This window comes from Coffea arabica, chromosome 7e (assembly GCF_036785885.1).
Source record: "Coffea arabica cultivar ET-39 chromosome 7e, Coffea Arabica ET-39 HiFi, whole genome shotgun sequence".
Classification (NCBI taxonomy): Eukaryota; Viridiplantae; Streptophyta; class Magnoliopsida; order Gentianales; family Rubiaceae; genus Coffea; species Coffea arabica.
This window is the reverse complement of record NC_092323.1, coordinates 42122312-42147666: the sequence shown is the minus strand read 5'-3', so window position 1 is coordinate 42147666 and position 25355 is coordinate 42122312. Positions and strand designations below refer to the sequence as shown.

The 25355-nt window shown below is 36.3% G+C and overlaps 1 protein-coding gene across 5 annotated transcripts; it reads left to right on the top strand.

The window, feature by feature from the left end:
• The first annotated feature begins 2024 nt into the window (after window positions 1–2024).
• LOC113700855 (uncharacterized) lies at window positions 2025–24513 on the top strand. Of its 5 annotated transcripts, XR_011818312.1 has the most exons (9): window positions 2025–2358; window positions 3391–4816; window positions 13226–13941; window positions 15573–15748; window positions 21601–21661; window positions 21751–21849; window positions 22447–22575; window positions 23308–23418; window positions 24380–24513. XR_011818312.1 is itself a non-coding variant. In XM_072059089.1 (8 exons), exons 4-7 carry the CDS (start codon window positions 15671–15673, stop codon window positions 23396–23398), a joined length of 387 nt encoding a protein of 128 aa, XP_071915190.1. In that variant the 5' UTR covers window positions 2025–2358; window positions 3391–4816; window positions 13226–13941; window positions 15573–15670; the 3' UTR covers window positions 23399–23418; window positions 24380–24513. The 5 variants fall into 5 exon arrangements, 4 of the variants coding, with proteins under 4 accessions (XP_071915190.1, XP_071915189.1, XP_071915192.1 ...); XM_072059089.1 differs by lacking the exon at window positions 22447–22575 and having other exon boundaries at window positions 23250–23418; XM_072059088.1 differs by having other exon boundaries at window positions 23308–24471.
• Window positions 24514–25355: the final 842 nt, after the last annotated feature.

Below are 25355 nucleotides of genomic sequence, written 5' to 3'. Positions count from 1 at the left end.
AGCAAAAATCCATCCCATTAAATGAAGATATAAAATATCAAAACTTTTATTTTAGTTTATTGTAGAAAGTTAACAATATATGTTAATTTTAATTTTGAAATACGTAAATGAAAATCTTTTCAAAGTGTGAGAGTTTTAAAGAAAGTTAGCTAAGATCTTATAAACAAAAAAGAAAATCATAATGAAGCTAAAAGAAAAACTTCAATAAACATCCTAGTTTTGGACAAATTAAAAGCTACACAAATTAGAAAAAAAGAAAATTTTCTTATATTTTTCTTTCCAATTGAACCACAAACTTTTTCTTGATTTCTTTGTTTTAGAGAAAGAGTTTTTTTACAAATTATTGAAAGATTAGCAATTATTAGAGGTGAAAGAGATTTTCAATGAAAATGGAATTTTTGGGAAATAAAAATATAAAAAATAACAAGAACAAAAAATAAAACTCTCGAGACTTGGCAACATAATTGATCGTACCAGTTTGATATGAATGCTTGGTTTTATCATTCGTACTACTACCACTCCACTTGGCTACAAGATGCTAAACTAAGTAACAAGAAGAATAAAATTCTAAATATTTTTTCTTTCACATTGAACCATATGAACAAATCCAAAATTACCAATATGCCCAATCCTACCAATTTAATCCTTCACTATAAATCAATTTCTCTTCAAATTAAAATCTAATCAAATTAACAAGAAGTAAAAGTCTATATAGGTCTCCCTCAGATTGTACCATAAGAAGAACATTAAGAATTGTTAACGAAACCAGTCCTACTAATTTGGTTTACTTACTTGATTTCATATTTCGTACAACTACCACCTCTCATTATTATATATCCTTTCCTATTCGGATCAAACTAAAAGCAAATACCACATATTTTCTCTTCCAATTGAACCTAATAATTAAATTGAGAATTGCCAAGCGAATCAGTTATACTGATTTAGTCTCATTACTTGGTCCTATATTTCATATGACTACCACCCCCTCGTCATTATACATCCTTTTCTCTTTGGATCAAATTAAAAACAAATAACTAACAAGAAGAAAGAAATTCCGTGTATTTTCCTTTTCAATTGAACCATATAATTAAATCGAGAATTGTCAATCAGCTTAGATACAGAGATCGAGAGAAAAGGACAAAAAAGAAAGTATCCTGTAAGAAAACTGTACCATTTCATTCATTTGGGAGTTTTAACGAAGATGAAAGAGAAACGAAATGAACGAATAGAACTCCCTCTAATTGGTGAAAATTTTTCCCCCCGAAATTGGGAAGAAAAGGACGGAAACTTGTTGGGCGCCAAAAGATTATTTTTAATATGACAATTTTATCCTTTAAAAGCTGATACAAAAATTTATTATTCTCAATATATCCTAAAGTTGTTCTTTGGACTTTGCAACTATACGTATTTGTCATAAAATCCTTTCTTTCCATATCTCCAACTCTCAAATAAGGGAAAGATGTTTCTTTTCTTTTCTGTCATTGAACTCTGAATCGAAATACGCATCTTTTCTCTTCTTTTCTTTTCTCTTCCTTCGTCTACTCCCAAACTAACAGCTAGTTTGGAAGAGCAGATTTGGTGAGAAAAGAAAAGATTACAAAGGAAAGTTGAATCTTTCTCACATTTGGGACTTTGGATAGGAAAGAATTGAAAAGAAACGGAAGGATGTCAGCTCCCTTCCACGTCAGAAAAACTTTCTGCCCAAAATCGGTGGAAAACGTGAGAAAGTGGAGTGAGTTAAATGAATTATACCATATGCATTTTTACCCTTAAAAGATTAAAATATAACTATATAACCTAATAAAATTCTCATGGTATCTTAAGATTTAAGGGTTTTTACATAAAATTGAATCTTGTCTTTTCAATCCTCTCCCTTCCAAACAAAGGAAAGTTATTTCATCTTCTTTTTCTTCAAAACTCCCAAATAACATAAAAAGATATTATAATCTTTTCTTTTCTTTTCTTTTCTTTTCTAACTTAAGGTTTCTGTTCTTTTCTTTTCTTTCCTAAACTCCCAGACTAGCTATAAGCCTTAGTCTCGTTACTCGGGTCACATAGTTCATATTACTGCCACCCCTTATCGCTATAAGTCCTTTACTATTCGGGTTAAATTAAAAGCTAAACTAATTAACAAGGAGAAAAGAATTCCACATAATTTCCCTTCCAATCAAGCCATATAATTAAATCGCGAATTGTCAATTGGACTGGTTCTGCCGCACGTTAAAAAAATCTCAGATTGCAAGAGCCAAAAACAAAAAATACGAAACAGAAACCCAAAGTCTCAAAACTCACTCTTCAGCGCTTCCCTTATTTCTCCCTGGCGGAGAGAGAGAGGAAGAAAAGCAGCAGAACTGAGAGGTAATTCAAGAAAAATTCCCCAAAATTTCGATTAATTTCACGTTTATTTTGGTTAATTTCTGCTCTGAACTCTATGCTGATGTATTAATTGGGTGAATTTTGCACTGGATGGAGCACACACACGCACACCATGAAACACACAGTTCCGCACGTTTTGATTGTATCAGGTGAATTTTCTTTTGTGCTGGAAAGCTTTTTGGTGTCAAATGCCTATATATATATATATATTTTTTTGTAGTTGTTCTTTCATTTTTTTTCCTCTTTTGTTATTTGAAAATTTTGGGGGGCTTTTTTCTTAAGATAAATGAATGTGGTAATTTGATTTCCCTTTTCTGGATTATTTCGATGTTACTTTTAGAGATAGGTACTTGAATTTGAGTTTTTACTGTGAATTCGAGTTTTTTCTATTTATACCTGGGAAGGTTTTGAATTTGGTTAACAAAGATTGAATCCCGAAGTCTGGAAAAGACTGTACGGTTGAGAATTTTCTGTCGCATTTGAATCTTCAATTTACTATTTTTAGTGATTTTTTTCCATTTGTTGATGGAATTGTTGTAAAATATTTATGTAACCTAGGGAGTATTTAGAACTTTGGTTTTGAGGGTTCACAAGAATTAAGTTGTCCGGTTGTTGATTGTGCTGTGCAGTTTTCTTGACCTGATTCTTGTTAAGGATATACAAAACGATATTCTTACTTTTTGCCTATCGGCATGATTGTGTTATTTGCAAGGTCCGATTTGGTAAAATTTTTTACAAGAAAAACTAGGGTATGCAAGTAGCGTATTTTAGAGGATGCGTTGTGAGAGAAGCTAGGAAAGCTTGACTGGCTTCTTTTTTAAAATGTAAACTTTTAGAAGTGTTTAACATGTGCAAATGCTATTCTCATCCGGGTTACTGCAAGGTAACAAATAGCATAGCATTTGGATTTGGAATGCTATCATAAGTCTTGCCAAATTGGCCCCGGCTGAAGATCTAGTTATTTTGTGCTTTGTAAATTGGAAAACTTTAACCAATTAATTTATTCTTTTGCAGGTGCTGACCAGCAAATGATATCAAGTTTTACATTTTTATAGCTTTGCTTTTTGGAACAGCAAGAACATGAGTGCTCTGCCTAATAAAAGGTCGCATGAGGAGGGCGGAAATGGAAGTGGTGGTATTAGTGGTAGTCATGGAAGTGCTCTGCTCCAAAGTTCCAGCATGAGGATTCCAGCACAGTCCCTGGTGTGATGGGTAGACTGGAGTCTTCAACCTTGGGTGATTACCATAGTCATTATGACATAGGGCAGGTGCTTGGATGCCTAAGCTTCCTGGGACTGAATCTCATGATGCAGATAGAAGATCACCTTTGCTTCCAATGTACTGAGTGCCATCATCTTCAAATGACTTTTATTCGGATCACCCTTCAGGTTTTGAAAGCAGGTTGGAATTTTGAGATACCAAGGATGGAACTAAGGACCCTAAATTTGAGAACCGTGAAAGTAATGTTGAGCAAAGGGAGTTACATATAGGCAGTAGGCTTGATAAGGATGTGAAGTTTGACAGCAGAGGAGATGACAATGAAGCAACCAAGCATGAAAGGGAAACATATCCAGAACACAGAGCTGACATAAATGGTGGGGCAAGCAACCATCCGAACTGGAAAAATGCAAATTAACAACACGGGGGCAAAAGGTATCTGATGCCTCTGGAGGGAATGTGGATCCATGGAAAGCATCACGATCCAATTTGCATGGCCCAGTTGAGGGCATAAAGGAATCCACAAATGTGGAGGAGATGGAGTATGCTGAAGCATGTGAGGCTGTTGCAGAGAACAAGGTTGATTTTAAAGGGAAGGATAAGTTGAAAGAGAGAGAGATGAAAAGGAAAGAGGTAAAACAAAGGGACTGGGGAGAAAGGGATAAAGAAAGAAATGACTGGCGAAACACTTTGCAGTTGTGCAGCAATAGCATTAGTGAAAACAAAGAGCCAATGCGGGAAGAGAGAGAAGCTGAGAGGTTGGAAAAGGAGAGGATAGATCTTTTGAGAGAAAAGGAGAAAGTAAAAGAAAGAGAAAACGATTTTATGAAAAAGGAATCGAGGAATGGATCTGAAAAAGAAAGTCCTCGCAGTGATAAGGAAATGTTAGACATCCCCAGCAGAGCTGCAGAGCAAGAGAATCCAACATCAGAATTAAAGAAATAAAAGGATAATGATAATTGGAAAAATGTTGACAGGGATCCTAGAAAGATGAAAAAGGAAAGAGATGCAGAGGAGGAAGGCGAAAGGTATGACAAACTCAATAAGAATCATGACAAGGAGTCAGATGAAGGATGTGGTGAAGATGAAGGAGGTGCAGAAAGGGAGAGAGAAGTTTTTAATATGGAGTTCAGCAGTGTAAGAGGATGCTTAGGCCAAGGGGTAGTCCTCAACGTACTCATCGTGATCCTTGTTTTAGGTCTCACAATCAAGATAATGAAGGGTATGGATTTCAAAATAGTTGTGTGGATGCCTATTATTTACTTGGAGATGACAATATACCATGCTTTGTTTCTTTAGATGCATGTTTTGGGATATTTTGATACTTCAGGTCATGACTTACCGAAGCTTTTTTTTTTTTTTTTCCTGGTTTTGGTTATTACTCTTATACTTTTAATAATTTACATATCAACAATCTTTTAATTGTTGCTAAATGCCACTTGTCGTGGTTATTTAATTTATTCTTTTTTATTTGAAAATTTTAAAATAAGTTACAATAATTACATGCCTAATATATAAGGGTGTACTTTGATCTGTTGCGAGTATTTAGGTGCTAAAGAAGAACAAGATCTTTCTTGTAGATTTGGGTTTTTCTTAATCTTTGTATTGACGACTCAGGATGAAGGGTGTTATTTAAAAGGGAAATGCATTTTAATGTGGTTCCTTCATGGAAGTTTCTCCAAGTGTCTTGGGAAACTAGAAATACTGAAGTTTCAGGATTTTATGAAAAAGAGTGCAAGGGAAAATCTTTTGCATACACGTGCATAATCTCGGATCATATCTGAACTGGTGTTTAGATTAAATACTAAATGCCAGAAAAAGAATGTAATGAAATGGAGATATTGAACAACATGAAAGTTAAGTGTGCTTGCACATTGATCATGCATGTCTCCTACATTATACTTGTAATTCCATATTCAAAGTTATAGGTGAGCATGCGATTATTAGGTTTATTATCTTGTGAACCACATGATAGAATTTCAAAAAGGAATTTTTTTATGAAGAATAAAAGAAATGGTATATGAGTGCTTAAAAGAAAGAAAATCAGAGTAAGTGAGTGAGTGTGACATTTAAGAATCAAAAAGAGGATTGCTCACTTCTTTCGCCCATTCAAGTTTGTTCATAATAGGTTCACCTTTGTGTCTACCAAGCGGTACTTTTTTCTGTCAGCAGTTAGCATGTTATAATCATTGTGGACAAGTGACATTTTATAAAGGGCCTCAAAATAATTTCTTGATACCAAATAGCACAACAGTGGATTGTGTTAGAGGTAGCTCACCAACATAGTCATTGGTTTATGTATGATCAATCACAAACTATAGATATGGTAAGGCAGATATATTGCATTTTGAAAGCTTGGTATTGTTGCATTATATTGCAACTAAAATTTTTTCACAAGAACAAAATGACTCTAGAAATAACTATAGGTGCTTTAAAAAAAAAGTCTCTGGTGGAAACAAGATTTTCTATTGAACAACATGATAAATGGCTAATATCAGAATTGGTGCTGTTACGTGTCTACTTAAAGACTAATAAAGGAGAACAACTTCAAAATGAAATGTCAGATATATAATTCATTTTAACTTGACCAAATTAGGTAAAACAAATCAGGAAAAAGAATTTCAGAAATCTCACTGACATTGGGTTTTAATTCAAAATTGATTATCTCATTAAGAAATTTCCTTGTAGTGATTGATTGTATAAAATTGTTTAAAATTTAATTCTATGTTAACCATAAGTAACATATTTTTGTGATATACAAACTTTAAATGTAGCTTTTACTATTGTAGAGTGCATAGTATTGTCAAATTTCATGTGATACAGGTAGTAACTTTGCTAGGCGCTTCCCTTCCAAAGCCAAATTAGTCATACTTGGGTGTCATGTCACGGCTTGTCTAGTGTCTGCGGGAAAAGAGGCTCAGGATATGACAAACTGGACTCATTCATCACTTGATTGAGTTTTTTAATCCATTTGACTCGCCTGCCTAGCATTATTGATTGGGTTTGAGTGCAGTGTTTGACCATGTATCCTATCATACAGCTATTGTTTTCCTCTGTAACTCTATAGTTTTCTTTAGCTTTTCTAAATTTGCTCAGAAATTATGTCTTGAAAGACTGTTAAGAGAATCGCAATTCCAAGAATTTGTTTGTCAGAAAAGCTTGAAAAGCTAAAGATGTAATCAAAAGAAAATGAAAGCGTGCTTGGGAGTTTAGATTGTTTTAGCTAATATAAGCTAATAATAAAAGTGAAAAGCAGCAGGATGCCCCAAAAAAGCTTTTAAGCTACCATGAGCTTATTTTGAGCAAGGACAGCCTTTTAAATGCGACTAAATAATGTCAAGCAAAAGAGAATAGCCGCTGACATGTGTTTCAATTATATGATAGATCATATGTAAAGGTTTGCTGTGTTACTACAGCTTGGGATTGGATAAGTGCACCATATAAGCATGTGAAGCTTATGGAATATGCTCAAGGATAGAAGGAAAAAGTGTTATTATGTAATTCTAACACATTATTTATGACATAGATTCTGATTTTGTGAAAATTAAAAAGAAGTCAATCTGAAATTCTTGAATACAGGATCGTTAGGATCTTCTTTTGTTTGGGCTGGAAAACAATTTTTTTAGATTGTTGACATTCATCATTTCAACGTTTGGCGAGAGTGGGATTAATCTGAGACACACACCCAGTATACACTGCATTTCATCTTCATTAGTTTCAGCATTGTATTCATGGTGTGTTTTGCTGAAGACTTGAACCCCATAAGAGTAACCATCTAAAAACTTGTGAATGAATTTGATTGTATAGGTTTGAAGTAATTTGTATTGCAATTACTTGACCCTATTAGACTCCCATTTTCCTTTTTTGTGTGACTTGAAGTGCCATAAGGTTTATAGGCATGAGCCATTTGGCATTTACATCGGTCAGTTAATTTTGTTCAGAATCAACAATTGTGAGTGGATATAGAAACTCTGTTAGCCAAATGGCAATATTTGAAAGATCCGGCGTTACATTCTATGTTATAAATTGAGAAATACCCTTCTAGTTCCCTGATTGATCCTGATGCTGACCTAATTCTAAACATGACCCTTGATAGGCACATTGGTCCTCCAAAAGATCTTCCATCTAGAACAGATCTCACTGATCTACTCCTTGTTTCTCTTGTCACCGAGATGCAACAGTAAGTTAATTTTCTCAATTTTACTGTGGGTTAAGTTGTATAGCACAGGTAGAGTTAGGTTTTGCATCTGTATGTGTGTTGATCTGCATCTAGAAATTTGTTTAACTTTTGAGAGCATCTGGTCTTGGCACAAATCCTTGATGAATGTGGAATTTAGAATACTTTTTCCTACTTTATCTTTAAAACATAATTGAACCTTCTTGAACTTTAGAGTCAGAAGACTGATTTGGACTACCTTTTGGGATGTGTCATAGCTATTAAATAGAAGCTTAGCTGCGCCTACTATATGCTTGATTAATTTAAAATCAGGTGCTTTCCTATTTTAGGGGGAAATGGAGTTGGGAGGGTTGAAATCAATGCATATTTATCCTAGATCCATACCTTGTACTAGTATATAGTGCTAAAGTTACGAGTTTGAATGCATGGAAGGGTGTGGATTTAATGGGTGAGTATGGATCTAGAGTCTCCAATTAAAGTTATATGTAAAGGTTTCACAGCTTGTGATAATTTCTTTTGATATTGTTTTCAAGTTTCTAATGTGCATGTAATGGTATGAATATGACACCAATATTTCTTAGTATTATATAAGATGGACACTCTTACCATGTTGTTTGTCGATTAGTACACTTGATCATAAGAGTAGATGTGCCTTGCTATTTTAAGAAGAAGAAGTTGGTTTTGTGCATGTTCTCTTCTTGTATAGGAGTACTTTTAATCCCGTGACAAAAAAAAGGTTATTTCTGTGGAATGCTTTCTTTTGTTGCTGTACAGAGCTGATAACAAGGCTTACATTATGATGGTCAAATTTGGTAGAAATTTGAGTAATTCTGTAACTACTGATCTGGCGGTTAGCTATTTTGACATGCAATTTGAAGTCATTGCACTTGAAGTATGTCCATTTGAGGCATATATGTCATGTTCAGCTATTTGTCGTGTGGCTATTATTTTGAAATCTTATATCAATGACTTCAGTTTTCTATCAGTTTGAGTAAAAGTGTCAATTGCCTGTGTTTTAGTTTGTTGAACTTGTGAGACCCGGTTGTCCTAAAATATGATTTTTATGTGAAAATAATGAATTTTAGAGTAAATTTTATTCCGAATAATGCGAAAATCCCTATTTGGGAACTTGAGAAACCCTAATTGTGCAAAAATTGAAAATTTTTAAGCGAAACCCTGGTTAGTCAATTCTAAGGCAATTGAATGTTTGGATGTGTATTAGATAGGTGTATGTATGTTTTTGTATAGTATTATACAGGGTTAAGTGGGTTTAAAAGGGTAGAAAACCCTAATCAAGGAAAAACTCTAGTTAAGTGGTGAATTAGAATGATTAAGTTGGAATTATACCCTAATTTTAGGTGTGACATGGAAGTGTTTACTTGTTGGATTTTAAGTGTGATAAAGATTGGTATGGAATAGGTAAGTAAGGTTTAAGGGTGATTAGTGCAATTGCTAAGTGTGATTAGGAGTTTTAGCCTAGGTTAATTATATGCTCTATGGAGTAATTTGAAAGAAAAGGAAAGTTAGTTGGGTAAGAATTGAGAAAGTAAGAAATCATGGAAGCAAGGACTTAAAGGCAATTAGCATACTTTCTTGTGATTGGCCAAGACTTCAAAATATCTATAGTGTTGGAAGTTGTGATGTCTTATAATCTTAAGACATAAGAGACCATAGAAGCATAAGTCTTAGAGTTAAAACAACAAAGGAAAGAAAAGGGGAAAAGAACCGTGAGAGAGAGAGAGAAAAGGGAAGAGAACAGTGAAGAGAAAAAGAAGAAGAAGAAGAACCGTGACTTGTTTCTTGCTTCCTCCTTGCATTTGAAGCTTCCATCTTGAAGTTTGAGGCTTGCTAGCTCTACTTGAGGCTTGGTAGAGGTTGTCTTGGCCTTATCCTTCTTCCTTGTTCAAGGTAAGAACCTCTTATGAAACCCTCTTGGATGATTAAGGCTTGTAGCCTTTGAATTTGTTGTGACTTGATGTTATTGTCTTGGTTAATGTATTGGAGATTATTCTTGGTGGTTGTATATGAAATTTCATGGTTTACTTTGAAGGAAATATGCATCTTTAGGTTTTGGCCATGGCTATGGAACTTAGGGTTTCTTGTGGCTTTGATTATCTTGGTGGTTGAGTTTGGTTATTGGCTTGATTATGGAGAAGTTTCATGGCTTAAATTTGATTGCATGATAACCGGCCAAGAGGAAAAGAAATTAGAGTTGTTGTGGTTTGGTGTTGGTTCATGTTTGATTGATATTATTGGCTTGCAAATGGGTTGTGTGAGATGTTAATTTGGTTGGTTTGGAGTGGGGGTTAGGGGCTGTTCGTGTGAAGGCATTTCGGGAGTCTTGGTAGGGCAGTGAGAGAGTGTGGTGTATGTGTTAGAATGGAATAAAATTGCCTTAGAAGCTTACATATTTTATGCGAATTCGTCCCACGCGATTGCGCGCGTTATTCTTGCGAAATAGCCAAACAGGACAGTTTAGAACTGGACCTTTGCCTTCGAATTTTGACCAAGTTACAAGCTGTTTGAGCTTGTGACCAAAACACAAAACTTGTAGCCCTAGAAGTGTTCTGTAGACCTGCAAAGTTTCAGACCCATCCGATTCATGTGGCCTGGGATATGGTTAGTACAAGTCTACTGTGCACAACTCTCTGATTCCAATTCAATTCTGGTAGGCATTCTGACCGTATCTGGTTCGTCTAGATACCATGCGAATTGGGTCTTGTCGCCTTCATAAGAAATGTAACTCTTAGTTTCAGCGTCGAAACGGTATAAAGTACGCCTCAAACGGAGTTGTGTAGCCTGAGCTATAGCCGTTCAAAGTTGGTTTGTCCGAGAAAATGACCATATTCTGGTCAAATCTGTTTTGGTCTTGATGACCAGTTTCCGTTCAGAATTTGGGTTGCCGGCCTTCATGAAAGTTGTTCCATTTGGAATGAGCTATCTAACTGCCAATTTTCAGCTCATTTGGCCGTGTGTAGCATAGAAAACAGTTTGCACCTCAAAACTGACCATTTGTGCATGGGTCAGATTCCGTGGGTGACTTTGTTTGGTTCTTTTGGGACGAAAGCTTCCAGTTTCAGTTCTGGATGTCTTCGTAACAATTGTTGTTCATTCTTTAAGCTTCGAAATGGCATCTCATACGCCTTAATCCGATATTCGTAGCTCAACTTATGAGCAAAATGGGAACAAATATCAAATCTGCCTTTTCTCACAAACAGCCGTTTCCGTTTTCGCCAACCGTTTCCGTTGGGTCGTTTCTACGCGCGCGCGTGCCGTTTTAGCCGTTTTGCTTGTAATCTGCTATATGTTAGCCGTTTTAGCCGTTTTTAGCCTAATGTGATACAATTTACTATTGCAGACAGCGGTGGGCTTGACGGAGCAACTGGGACCCACTAGCGGACCCCACGACGTCTAGTTCCTTATCTTACTCGTTTTGTATTTTTGTAAGTATCGAGGGCTATGTGTCTAAGTCAACGCCCTTATGTGTTATGCTTTAAATGAAAGGACTTTAGGCGAGCGTGTACTTTATCACACTCGACCTAAACCCTAAAATGTACCTGTACTTGTGCTTGATTTATGCCAATGACATGCTGTTGGGACTAAACCCCTAGAGCTTGTAGCTCGGGGTGACATTTGTGATATGTGTGACATGTGATATGTATGGGGCCCGATCTCAGAACCTAGTTGGACTAATCGAGCCGGCAGGGGCCTGGTCGGAGCTAGTCTAACTTAGACTTGAGATCATTAGGTTAATTAAATATGTGAATTGGTTTGTGAACCAAATATGTGAACCTGTGTGCATGAACCAACTTTGCTCGAGCTATTATGTGTGTGTGGGTGACTGGCCAGTGTGGGTGCTAAGGTGGATGGCGGGTTGACAAGTGGAGCTCTACGGACCATAATTTGCGGTCGACGGAGTGTCGGCAGGTGGTCAATCATGACAAACTACTTGGCTTTGAAGCCAATCTGTATCCTACATATGTGTTATTATTTCGCTTATAACTGGGTGCTATGTGACTTTAATTGCTCCTACTATGTAAAATTTCCGCTTTTACCCCTGCGTACTTACTAAGCGTTTAGCTTACCCCTTCTTTTTGTTTTCCTTTCAGGGGTCGACGCGGGGACCACTTTTGGGCGTTTGACTAGTTTAGTTAGGTTTAATACCTTTCTTTGGGCAGTTGATAGGCGTGTAATAGTAATAGTGATAAGTGTTCGGACCCACCTTAGGGTCCACCTTATGGTCATAGTTGTAGTGATGGCATGAAGCAGTAGTTCGGACTTCTACTTTTGAATTGTATATAGAACATTTTTGCTGCTGTATGTGATGTACATAGTGAACTTTTGAGCATGTATATAATGTGTATAGTAACCGTTTGGGTGTGAATAGTTGTTATTAATTTTTGATTTCGAGTCCTGGCGCGAGCTAGGCAGACGGCTTGCTAAGCCCTTTGGTACGCCTTTGGGTACGGTGGGGTCGTCACAGAACTCCTTTACGCCTTCCCAAAAGAGTGACTTTCCGTCTGTTTCTTTTTTATTCAGTGCTGTAGTGTAGGAGGACTATTACTCTTAATGTTGCCTTGTACTCAATCTGGCCCAAGTTTAGATTTGCCTACTTGATCTACTGATACCTTTTAGTCTCCCAGAGGGTGTCCATTATGTGTATACCATTTTGTAAAATCAAATAAATGCCACCTCTCACAAGGTCTTGATGAAAAAACTGCTGAGACATGATGAGCTAGGGAAAAGTTTGGTAAGTGGTGGTAGATATAATATTTTGCATTAGTGATGCAGATTTTGTTTAAAAGGTATAGATAGACTAAAAGTATTAACCTTTGTAACCTTTGGTTTTTGCGTGCACTTCCTTACCTGCTTCTAACATATTCTGTTACAATTTCTAGGGTGAATAATTACCAATGGAGTACCATAACCTCTATTAACTGTTTGAGGAATTATATATCCCACCCACGATAAAGCTTCTCTGGACCTTCCATTGAATTCTGAAACTAGAAGAAAAATCCTTGCTTAGAAATTTTGAGCATGACTTGAGTTGTTAAATTGCGGAAAGGTAGCACAGTGCCACGTTAAATGAGGTCCACTTTATCAACACTAAGTTTGTACCAAGGAATGAAAAATTGTATTTTATATGATTATTTGCTCAATTATTTACTGCATAATGGAAACACTTGACAAGTCAGCGCATGAGTAAAGGTTAATATTGCAACATACAATTATTTCTGTGACAATGATATGATGTTAGTGGAGCTATGGATTTGCATTTATCATTAATACTGATGACAAATTTTATGTATTCTGAGTGGTCTACCATCTAGTAGATAGTAGTTTGCATGCTAATGTGAAAAGGAGACTTCGAGTTTACTTGTACAATGTTACATATTACTGGATTGGTTCAAAGATATAGGTTACTTACTGCCTTTTGCCCTTTGTTTTTTGCAGGTCTCAAGGTAAGCTGTTACGTTGATTCATGCAACAGAGAATTAAGAAGTTGATTAATGGAGGAGGAGTATTTGCATATAAATGATGGCATAACTTGACTATTTTTGTCTTTGCCCATCTGTACTTCTTTTTCATATGCTTTCAGACCCTTTGATGACTATACAAAACATAGAACATGTGAACTGTGGCTTATCATGTAAATGGGACATAGTTTGGGACAATGCAGAAGAAAAGTGCTTCATAGTTTGGGGATGAGGCAGAAGAAAAGTGCTTTATACTTGGATATATTTTCAGCTTGAATTTAATGAATGCTTTACTCTGTGAATCATTTATTCCGTGACGCTGTGTAGGAAATTTCGTGTTAGATTGATGATGTTGGGCTACCGAGTTAGTTATATGAAAAGGTTACAAACATTTGCTTTGCCTTGTAAAAATTCTGCATTGATATTCTACATGAAAAATTTTTGGGCTTTTTGATGTTATTTTCTATTGTATTGAATGGATAGAAAGTTATACTTGATATGTGCCCCTTCTGGCTTAAGATGCTCGAATTGGATTATGCCTGATATGGTTTGACTAATTTAATCAAGATTTGATTGACGTTTTGTTCTGCTGTTATAGCGTCTCATGGAAGCACCTCTCTCTCTCTCTCATTCATGAAGCCACCTATACAAATGTGTGTCAGCGTGCGCGCTTGTAATGTGTCTGTTGTTCAGGTTGTTCTCTCAGCTCTCTCCCCTTTGCATGCCTCTGTTTTGTGAAATCCTCGTCCATTATAAGCATCCATATTGTCATAGTCGCAGTGCACTTAGCGCTGCTAAGGAGCTAGTCCATTATAAGCATCCGTATTGTCATAGTCTCAGTGCACTTAGCGCTGCTAAGGAGCTAGTTTTCATGCATATGTTCTACTTCCTAAGCAGCATCAATATTTCTTCCATCTAGAACAGCAATTGTTTGTATAGCCACTGTTATTATTTTCAGACTTTTGACTTGCTTTAACAGACTTCTGAGATCACACTTTTTAACCTTTGGTATAGAAAAATGGCTCAGAAATTATAAATCATGAGGGAAGTATAAGATTGTAACTCATCCATTGTCTTAGAAGTGTCCCAGTTCGTAACCATTCAGAATATGCTTTGATAATTATTTCCTAGCAAGTAAATTTACAGGAATTTATATTGAACAATGGTAAGATTTACTTTTCAAACTTATTTTCAAGCTTTTTACAATGGTTTATCTCAAATGCTTTCTTTGAATTGTTCCCAGTCAGATGTGGATTGTTTGGAGTAGTGATTTTCTGTGTTTTTTAAGTTGTGAAAAAGTAGTTGAAGAAATAACAAAATTTGAATTGAAACAGTCATGTGAAATTACAGATATAGAATTACCATGTGGAAGTGAATTCTGAAAATGAAGGGGGAAAACGGAACGGAAAGAGTAGTTACTTCCCATACCTGGAATTTAAAGACATTGAAGTTTGGTTGGAGGGAGTATCTCTGCTGCATGAGGGAAATGATTAATTTTGTAGAGTCTAATGGTTCAAAACTTTCCCCTCCTGGATGCAGAGAGGGGTGAACCAGTAGGTTCCCTGGTGACAAACTGGCAGTGTGATTTCATCTAAGATCCCATCTTGCAGATTATAATACCTTTTTCAAATACACTTTGATGGATTATTGGGTAATGAGAATGCTGATGATATTAATTCAGTTCATGGCTTGCTTACAAATGTGGTACCATGCTGCTTCACCTTTACTCAGCAGTGCAGTCAGGATCTTTTACCATACTAGGTTCCTTTTTGTACGATGCTTCTTCATTTGGAATTGGTAGTACATTAAGGACCTTTGACAATATTAGTTTCCTCTTTTTTTATCTTCCAAATTCAAGAAAAGACTTCCTGAGCAGTTCATGGTATGCTTAGAGATGTGATACCTTGCTTCTTCATATCTACTCAGAAAAACAGTCAGGAGCTTTGGCCATACTAGGTTTGATTTTGGTATGGCGCTTCATTTGTACTTGGTAATGTATTAAGGACCTTTGACAATTTTACTTTCCTCTGTTTCCATCTTCCAAATTCATGAGAAGAATTCCCTGAGCATCTTTAGACTCTGTCTGAAACATGTTTGCCAAAGACTTAAAAATTTTAAGGTGCTTATGTTCCTCAGTATTTGAAGGTGCTTATGTTCCTCAGTTTTTGATTGGACCTTCTGTGTTGTTCGAATACATTCAGTGCATTGTGATAGGCTTTTTTCACTTTCATGGTCTTCTTTGTGTAAATTACTCAATCATTGGGCTTAGATTTTTTATCATCTTCTGTGTCACAATTTGCATATTAACGTTGTTTTGATGGCAGGTAAACCTGATTTGTCCACCAGTGTTTATAAAGTTGGTGAATGTGTGCAAGAGCTAACTAAAGGATGGAAAGAATATGAAGCATCTCAAGCAGATAAGATGTCTGAAAGTTCTTCAAATGGTCCTACTCTAGATATTTGGATACCATCTGAGCATGTTTCTGCAGCAAACTGCCAGGTGATTCTTTGAGTTGTTTTCCACCCCTCTTTTGTGTCAAGTAGGCATCATAATCCAAGTATGAGGTGTGTGCTCCAAAATGAATGGCTGTACTTGAGGAACTGGAAAAGATGATGAAAATGTATTTCTGCATTTGGCCAAAATTTTCTGTGTGGACAAAAAGTGAAAGACTGGATAACATATATGAGGTATTCAGTTTAAGTTGGGCTATGTTTAACTTTGAGTAAAAACCTAGGAAGCCCTTGAACTATTGCTGTTGTCTGCTTTAGGAACCTAATCTAAATTTTGTTTCCGATTGGCCCTTGAACAATTAAAATTGCATACTTTAAGGACTTCTGGTGACTTTAGACATAACTTTGGCTGGATTTAAAGGGTATATTTGTCCGTTCGTAATTGAAGTTTGGGAACCAGCATCAAAAACCCTAAAAAGAGGTAACCCTTCAATTTCTTAGGCACACCATTAGATTTTTCTTTACAAATCATCTGAAAATCGAGTTTTACCAAAAGATTTTGATAGTGAAGCTTTTAAATGACTGGAAAAAACATTACATGCGAGACATGGTGCAAAGCTGAAGCTTTTAAATGACTAGAAAAAAACACCACATGTGAGGCATGGTGCAAAGCTTTTTTCTTATGGGTAAAACTCGATTTTCAGAGGATTTGTGAAGAAAAATCTAATGGTGTGCTTAAGAAATTGAAGGGTTACCTTTTGTTAGGGTTTTCGATGCTGGTCTCGATGCTTCAGTTATGAATGAACAAAAATGCCCTTTAGATCCCGCCAAATTTATGCCTAAAGTCACTGAAAGCCCTCAAAGTGTGCAGATTTAATTGTTTAAGGGCCAATCGAAAACAAAATTTAGATGAGGGGTCAAAAGTAGACAATGGCAATAGTTTAAGAGTTTCCTTGGTCTTTTACCCGTTTAACTTTTGATTAGAAGAGGTCTATTGTTGGGTTTCATAAATAAGACCTTGAGGAATAGCTGGCATCTTGGAGCAAAAGTCGTTGCAATTATAGTTTACTTTGTAAAATGCATTTTCCAAAAATATCTGTGTTGGTTCTTGTTGCTATTCTTTTAGTTATGAATTCTGGTGATCTTCTCTGGCAGCATTTCTGCCCTTTGCTTGGTTCTAAAGCCATCAAATCTGCTCTGTATCCACTGCTCTCTCTCTGTGGTTCCTTTTAACTAGATAATTTATTTGTACAAATCTCGAGTGAGGATGTTGCTCAGCTCTGGAATGTTTGCTCTTTTTTTTTCCCACTTTACGAGACATTATGGTATCAAATTGATTGCCTAGAGCAAAAGGTACTTGTTTCTGGTGGTATTTTAAACTAGATATTACAGTTGTGAAGTGGTTTGTATGGCACTTTTCTGTTACTGAGTTATATTAATTGCCTTTGTTAGGAGAATATTAGTATTCTTGTAGATAATATATTAGTAAGGGTATTCTTGTAAATAGTCGGTTAGGTTTGTACTCCTATAAATACTAGTTGGTCACTCATAATACGGTGACTAGATGTTTTCCTCCCAAGATACCTGTTGACATGGTATCAGAGCAAAAGTCCTAGGGTTAGGGTTAAACATCTAGCAAAAGTTTTGGTCATCGCGACTGTTCACGCGATACTGTTCATCGCGACTATTCACTGTTCATTGCAAACTGTTCATGCGACACTGTTCACTGTTCACGGCACTGTTCACGTGCTGTTCATCTCGAGTTTTGACCTTTTCTTTGGTTTGACGTGCCATTCGCCATGGTTGAAAGGTTTGTTAATGCGGTTACCAATGACCACATTGAATCGAGTTTTTCAGCACATGGGTCCCAGAAAACTGTTACTATATCTGAGGAAGATTATGTTAAATTCCTACAGTATCAAGCTACAAATCACGCATCTCTTCCCTCTGCTTCTTTAGCACAAAAAAGTAATGACTCATGGATTATTGACTCCGGGGCTACTGATCATATGTCAGGTACCTCTAAAATTTTTTCTAATTTTCAAGAGTTTACTCCCTTTCCTCATGTTACTTTAGCTGATGGATCTACCACTAAAGTTAAAGGACTAGGCACTGTAGAAATTAATCAATCACTTCCGCTGTCTTCTGTTCTTTACGTACCCAATTTGCCCTTTAATCTAATGTCTGTTAGTAAGCTCACTAAATTTCTACAGTGTACAGTTACTTTCTCTCCTGATTCTGTTGTCATTCAGGATTTGAAGACAAAGAGGACGATTGGTGGAGGGCATGAGCATAATGGTTTTTACTTTCTCAACTTCAATGATCCGATAGCATGTCCTGCTACTGTTTCTCCTCTTGAAATTCACTGTCGTTTAGGTCATCCATCTTTACAAAATTTGAAAAAGTTGGTTCCTACTTTGAGTCAATTATCTTCGTTAGAATGTGAGTCTTGTCAGTTAGGAAAGTATCATCGTGTTTCTTTTGCTCCTAGAGTCAATAAACGGGTTTCTGAACCGTTTTTGTTAGTTCATTCTGATGTTTAGGGTCCCAGTCGAGTCACTTCAAAGTTAGGTTTTAAATATTTTGTAATCTTTGTTGATTTTTCAAGAGTTACCTGGTTTTATTTAATGAAAGATCGTTCAGAACTATATTCCATTTTTTGTGCATTTGTTGCAGAAATAAAGAATCAATTTGGTGTGCCGGTACGTATACTTCGCAGTGATAATGCGAAAGAATATTTTTTCACTCCTTTTAATACCTTTATGACTAAGTCTGGTATTATTCATCAGTGCTCTTGTCCTCACACTCCACAACAGAATGGAGTTGCTGAAAGAAAAATTGGACATTTAATCGAAATTGCTCGAACACTGTTGTTGCACATGAATGTGCCCAAACAATTTTGGAGTGATGCAGTTCTAACTGCATGTTATTTAATCAATCGCATGCCATCTAATATTCTTAGAGGTCAATTACCTCACTCCATTCTTTTTCCTCATGAACCTGTGTTTAAATTATCTCCTCGTATTTTTGGATGTGTGTGCTTTGTTCATCAGCTTACTCCCGGAGTGGATAAATTAGATTCTCGTGCTATTAAGTGTATTTTTTTAGGATACGTACGAGCGCAAAAAGGGTATAGATGTTACAGTCCAGTTTTAAATCGATTTTTTACTTGTGCTGATGTTACTTTCTTTGAATCTACTCCATATTTTATCAAACACAGTATGCCTTGTGAGTTAGACCAGTGTCCCTCTTTTTCTTCTCCTGTTTTACCAGTCTCTTCCCCTTTATTACCTGAGTTATCTGGTCCACCAGATTCCATAGCTCGATTATCTCGTCCTCCTCTTCAAGTTTACTCTCGTCGTTCCATGGTTGAGAAAGTTTCTGATATGCCACGCACTTCACCAATTAACTCTCAATCTTCAAATTCAGGTATGACGCCCTCCTCTGAGTTAGATCTTCCTATTGCTTTACGCAAAGGTAAGAGACATTGTACTTCCCATCCTATTTCTAATTTTGTGTCTTATTCTCGTCTCTCTATGTCATATTCTTCTTTTGTTGCTTCCCTTGATTCTATCTCCATTCCTAAGTCTATTACCTATACTCTTAATCATCCTGGTTGGAGATTAGCTATGCAAGAAGAGATGTCTGCTTTGGAACAAAATAGTACTTGGGATCTTGTCCCTCGTCCTTCAGGTAAGCCTGTTGTTGGTTGTAAATGGGTGTACACTATAAAGGTGCAGCCTAATGGTTCTATTGATAGATTGAAGGCTCGTCTGGTAGCTCGAGGATTTACTCAGGTGTATGGAGTAGACTACTTAGAAACATTTTCTCCTGTTGCAAAGATTACCTCGGTTCGTCTTCTTATCTCTTTGGCAGCAACTTACAATTGGCCATTGCATCACTTGGATGTGAAAAATGCATTTCTGCATGGAGATTTGGAAGAAGAGGTATATATGGAACAACCTCCTGGATTTGTTGTTCAGGGAGAGAATTCGCAGTTGGTTTGTTGTTTGAAAAAATCCTTATATGGATTGAAACAGTCTCCAAGGGCTTGGTTTGGCCGGTTTAGTAGTGTGGTCATGGAGTTCGGTCTGACGAGATGTGGAGTAGATCACTCTGTATTTTATGGGCATTCTAATGCTGGTAAAATTTTATTAGTTGTTTATGTGGATGATATTGTGATTACAGGTGATGATGTTGTGGGGATCCAGAAACTTAAATCCAATCTGCAGGCAAACTTTCAGACAAAGGATTTAGGTCATTTACAGTATTTTCTGGGTATTGAGGTAGCTCGGTCTAAATATGAAATTTATTTATGTCAAAGGAAATATGTACTCGATATGTTGAGTGAAGTTGGGATGTTAGGTTGCCGACCTGTGGATACTCCTATGGATCCCAATGTGAAATTAGCAAGAGATCAAGGAGCATTACTTGATGATCCTAAGCAATATCGAAGACTTGTGGGTAAGTTAAATTATCTCACTGTAACGAGACCTGACATTTCGTTTGCAGTGAGTGTTGTGAGTCAATTTCTTGATACCCCTCGTACTAGTCATTGGGAAGCTGTTATACGGATTCTCAGGTATCTTAAGGGTGCTCCTGGAAAAGGGTTGCTGTATCAAAATCATGGACACACTGATATTGAAGGATATAGTGATGCAGATTGGGCCGGTTCTGCCTCAGATCGAAGATCGACCACAGGATATTGTGTGTTTGTTGGTGGTAATTTAGTGTCGTGGAAGAGTAAGAAGCAAACAGTTGTCTCCAGATCAAGTGCAGAATCTGAATACCGTGCTATGGCTCACACTGTGTGTGAGTTGGTTTGGTTGAAAAACATGTTACTTGAAATTGGGTTTGAGTATAAACAGCCTATGAATTTAGTGTGTGATAATCAGGCGGCTGTCCATATTGCGTCTAATCCAGTGTTTCATGAAAGGACAAAACATATTGAAGTTGATTGTCATTTCATTCGAGAGAAATTACTTGATGGAGTCATCAAGACATCTCATGTACCGTCTGCAGATCAATTGGCTGATTTGTTTACCAAGAGTTTAGGGGGCTCTAGGGTGAAATACCTTTGTAACAAGTTGGGTGCTTATGATATATATGCTCCAACTTGAGGGGGAGTGTTAGGAGAATATTAGTATTCTTGTAGATAATATATTAGTAAGGGTATTCTTGTAAATAGTCGGTTAGGTTTGTACTTCTATAAATACTAGTTGGTCACTCATAATACGGTGACTAGATGTTTTCCACCCAAGATACCTGTTGACAGCCTTTACAAGATCTACTTCTTTTCTGAGCTTGTGATACTGAAAGCTACTTTCAGAAACATATAAAAAAGAATCAGGGAACACATTTGGTTCCCTTGGACGTACCTTCTGGTTTGTTTAAGCTCTTAATTGGCTGCACTTTGCAGACTTTATTCAGCATGGCGTTTGACTAGCCATTGGACTGAATAGGTTTGCTTTTGCTTCTATATACCACTTCACTGGCAGCATTCTGACTGCAATGTTGGAGATTTGCTGGACACTATAAAAAGTGCCCTTAACTAACATGGTTTCCATTATTGTATGAAAAAGGTTATGAAACCGAAAATGCTAATTTGCATGTCAATTTGATAGTAGGAGATCTAGAAAAATGAAAAATGTTAAATTGAGTATTAATATCATGAGCCGTAAGAATTAAATCACCTTTAGAGAAAGTATGGAGCATATCAGAATGTATACAAATAAACGTGAATTAATTGATTTTACTCTTATTTTCTTGTCGTCAGTCGGGTTAATCTAATTCCACTTTCTTTGTGAGGTTGCCATCTCTCCTGTCTGATTTTTTGTTATCACTACTTGCTTGCATCAAATTGTATACTCATTTAATTTTCTTGACACTACATATGCTCAGGTAAGAGGTAACCAGCTGTGGGGAACAGATATATACACTGATGATTCGGATCTTGTTGCTGGTATGTGGTTTTGTATTTTATTTGCGTTTTGATATTCTGATGACCATTTTGGGAATTATAGATTGCATGATATGCTCCTTTCTCTCTAGTTCTTATGCACACTGGCTATTGTCATGCGACTGCATCACAGCCTGAAGCTACTATTCAGGAGTTACGTGTCGCTATCAGAGTGTTACCTCCACAAGAATGTAAGTCAGGATGAAACTCGATATCTACCATTTCTGGTGTTGAGTGCTTGCAAAGCTAGTTTAGATTGAAATTTGCATCATATGAATGCTTACTGTTTTGAAAATCTTAATACTAATTTATGTCATGTTATAGAGTACTCAAAAGTCACAATTTGCAATAGTAGTCGTTGATGTTATTTATTCAGTTTTTTTTTTTCCATTTAACTTGGATAACTGACTTTACAGCAAACATCTCTACCATTATACGGTTTGTATTTAGAATATGAGGGTCATGTGTATCTCACTGATTTAGGGGGTTGCTTGCGTGTATATATTCAGAAGATTAGCTGTTGCATCGTCAGGCAGCTTTGGAACTTTTTTCTTGTCTTACATCTTTGGAATATGTAACACCAACTCTATATGATGACAGAGTGATTACTGAAATTGATATTCATGCTCTTGGTCCCAAAAATAGTAGGAAACCTTGCAAAAATATGATAACATAGAAGCATGGATGAATAAGGATCTTGATAGTTCTATAGGTTATCACCTAGCTTCTGTGCAGTCAACTGAGCTAAAATTGTATGCATGTCATAAAATGAGAAACTACTACTGCAGCTTGCAGGAGGACTATTTATCTGGCTGCAAAAGCCCAATATTGCCCCAGAAGGTGCAATGACCAAAAAATATCCCAAATGAAGTGCATGCTGACAATGAATGATTTAGATATAGATTTTGAGCTTGAGCGTAAGCATCTTTACCTAGTTGACTGCTTGCTTTGTCTCTCATCTTGGATTCCATATACCATAGCTTCTGCTATTTTCTAATAGTATTAAATTAAATAAAAATATTATATCTATCTTGTTCATAGCTTTTAAAAATACCAGTTGCTATATTTTTGACTTTTGTAACAAGTTTTTTGGGGTTAGCAAGTTGTCATGTCAAGGGATATTAACCTGTAATTGTGATAAACTACATTTTCTCAATGGGATTGACCCCCGGTGTTTGGAGATATTTGTGCATAAAGTCGATTGTTCATTTCTTATTTCTACATCAGTCGAGATATGTCTAATTGGTAAGTGAATTATGTTAAAGGCTATGTTTCAATGCTGAGAAACAATGTTAGATCGCGTGCGTGGGAGCTGCCACTCGCTGCAGTTACCATGTTGATCGTTGTTGTGTTGTGAAGCTTTGAGTTCTTACTTCAGTTTTTCATTTCTCCTATGCTTTCCTTTCTTTATCTGCGACACTCACTACTAAGTTTTCTCAACTTTAGAAATTGCGTTGTATGAATCTTTTGTCTCAATCATTCTCTAGCAATTGTATTTGTTAACTTTGTGATTGTCAATTGCTTGCTAACAATAAATGACTTGGTTTAAGATCTATGTTTAATTGGTTTACTCTTTGGGCTGAGAGAGCAGGGAAGTTTTATTTGATGGGACATAATTTAATGTTTCTTCCACCTTACACGTGCTTCAGAAAGGAGGGTCAATTTCTGATATACAGCGGTGTCCAACACATTCATCTTTTATGGAGCCTACTCTTGCCCCAGTTGCTGTTGAGCACATGACTACAAGGGCTACAGCTTCGGTACTTATTCAAATCTCAGATTAAACTCTTTCTGTGTGAACATTTGCTTTCCACCTTCCTGATTTTGCATTATCTTTCCTGGCTTTGTTGTTGTTACGTGTCAAACTTTATGTGATGCTTCTGGGAAAAACAAACACACACAGGAATGATAATTCTTCTGAAAGATTTACAAAAGATGCTCCCTGTAAGGTGCTAAATACAATGCAGCTAACTTTATATTTGGGAGTTTAATAGTTAGGGCACTTATTTTCTTTTTTCACTTGCTCTATATTGGTTATGTTGTTAGCTACGGATCTGAAAAAGCTGCTGTGTTTATTCTGGTATTCCTCCCTACTTTGGTTTCAACTAAAGAGCTGGTCTTACCATGATGCTCCAGGATCATGTCCTAGAGCATCATGTCTTAGATTTGCCATTTTCTTGGTCATTATAGTTCAAAATTTTTACATTTAAATGGGATTTGGTGGTCATATTGTTGTGCTTGGGGTCCAATGTATGCTTGAAAATGTTGATTTTCCCTTTTTCTGGGTGAACTTTTGACAGCTGCTATATTTCTTTGTTTATGTGATTCCATCATCTTACAAGAATATTCAATTTTTCATTTTTGTGATGGGGAGGGACGGGATGGTGGGAGCTGTAACTGCAAGCTTTTTATTGTCTTGGGTTGGACTTGCGCATTTGCTGTGGCAAACATACACACTCCAGATTATTGGAGCTGTGTTATGGCAGCTAATAGTTATCAAATGCTAATTGAATGGGCAGGAAAATTTTTTTTCTTATCTTATTTTCTTCATCTTCTTTTTCATTTTCCTTCAACTGGTTTTGCTTTCATTCTTGTATATTCATTCTTTTTTTCAAGAGGAAGGAGAATTCTTTAAGAGCATTGAATAGATGTTTTAAGTTCTTGTAAGCTATGGGTTCTCAAAGTGTTCTGAATAGATGGATTACCCCTTATAAATTTCAGGAGACACTAGATCTGCTCAAGGAGCATTGTTGGCTTGCTGAGTTGTATCTAACAGATTGCAATTGTCAAATATGCATATCATGTTTGGTTTACTGAGGATGCTGCTATTCTATACTTTTTCCTGTTATTTTTAACTAACGCTTTTGGTTTCTTTATCCCCCCCCCCCCCTCTCTTTTTCCCACGCTCTCTCTCTCTCTCTCTCTCTAGAATGCATTACAACAACAAAGATTTGTACAAGAAATTACTGTACAGTTCAACCTATGTGGTGAGCCTTAGTAAGTAATATGACACGGACTGTTCTAGTTTGCTTCTTTTGAAGGATTTTATTTTTGCTTTTGGGTACTGATTATTGGTAAGTATTAGAAGTTTTTTCGTTAGCAATTTGAATAGGAAGATTATGGATGCCGGGGGATGGGACCACTGGCTTAATTTACTGAATTTTGTAGTAAGATTTTCTCTTGTTTTTAAAGCTACGAAAAAGGGTGCAATCTGACACTTCTCCAGTATTGTTGTAAATTCCATTCACTGTCCTTTGTTATTGGCCTTAGTAGATTGAAAACTAAAAAAAGGAGAGAAAACACACTTCTTCATTATACTTTTAGACTATACAATGTACAAATATATACACAAGTATGACCTGATTTAGATCCTAAAATCATGCTAATCTAAATCAATCTATAATCTAATCAAATCTTCTAATATCTGATACTATAATTAAAGCAAAGTAAATCTAATCCAATCTAATCCTTCCTAATATCTATAATATCAAATCAAATCACATATCTATAACACTCTTCCTCAAGATGGAGCATAGGTGTTAACCATGTCCATCTTGTCACAAATATAATCAATTCTTGGACCACTTAGAGACTTAGTGAAAATATCAGCTAATTGTTCTCTAGTTCTCACATGATTGGTTGAGATCAGGTTTTGTTGAATTTTTTCGCGAACAAAGTGGTAATCAACTTTGATATG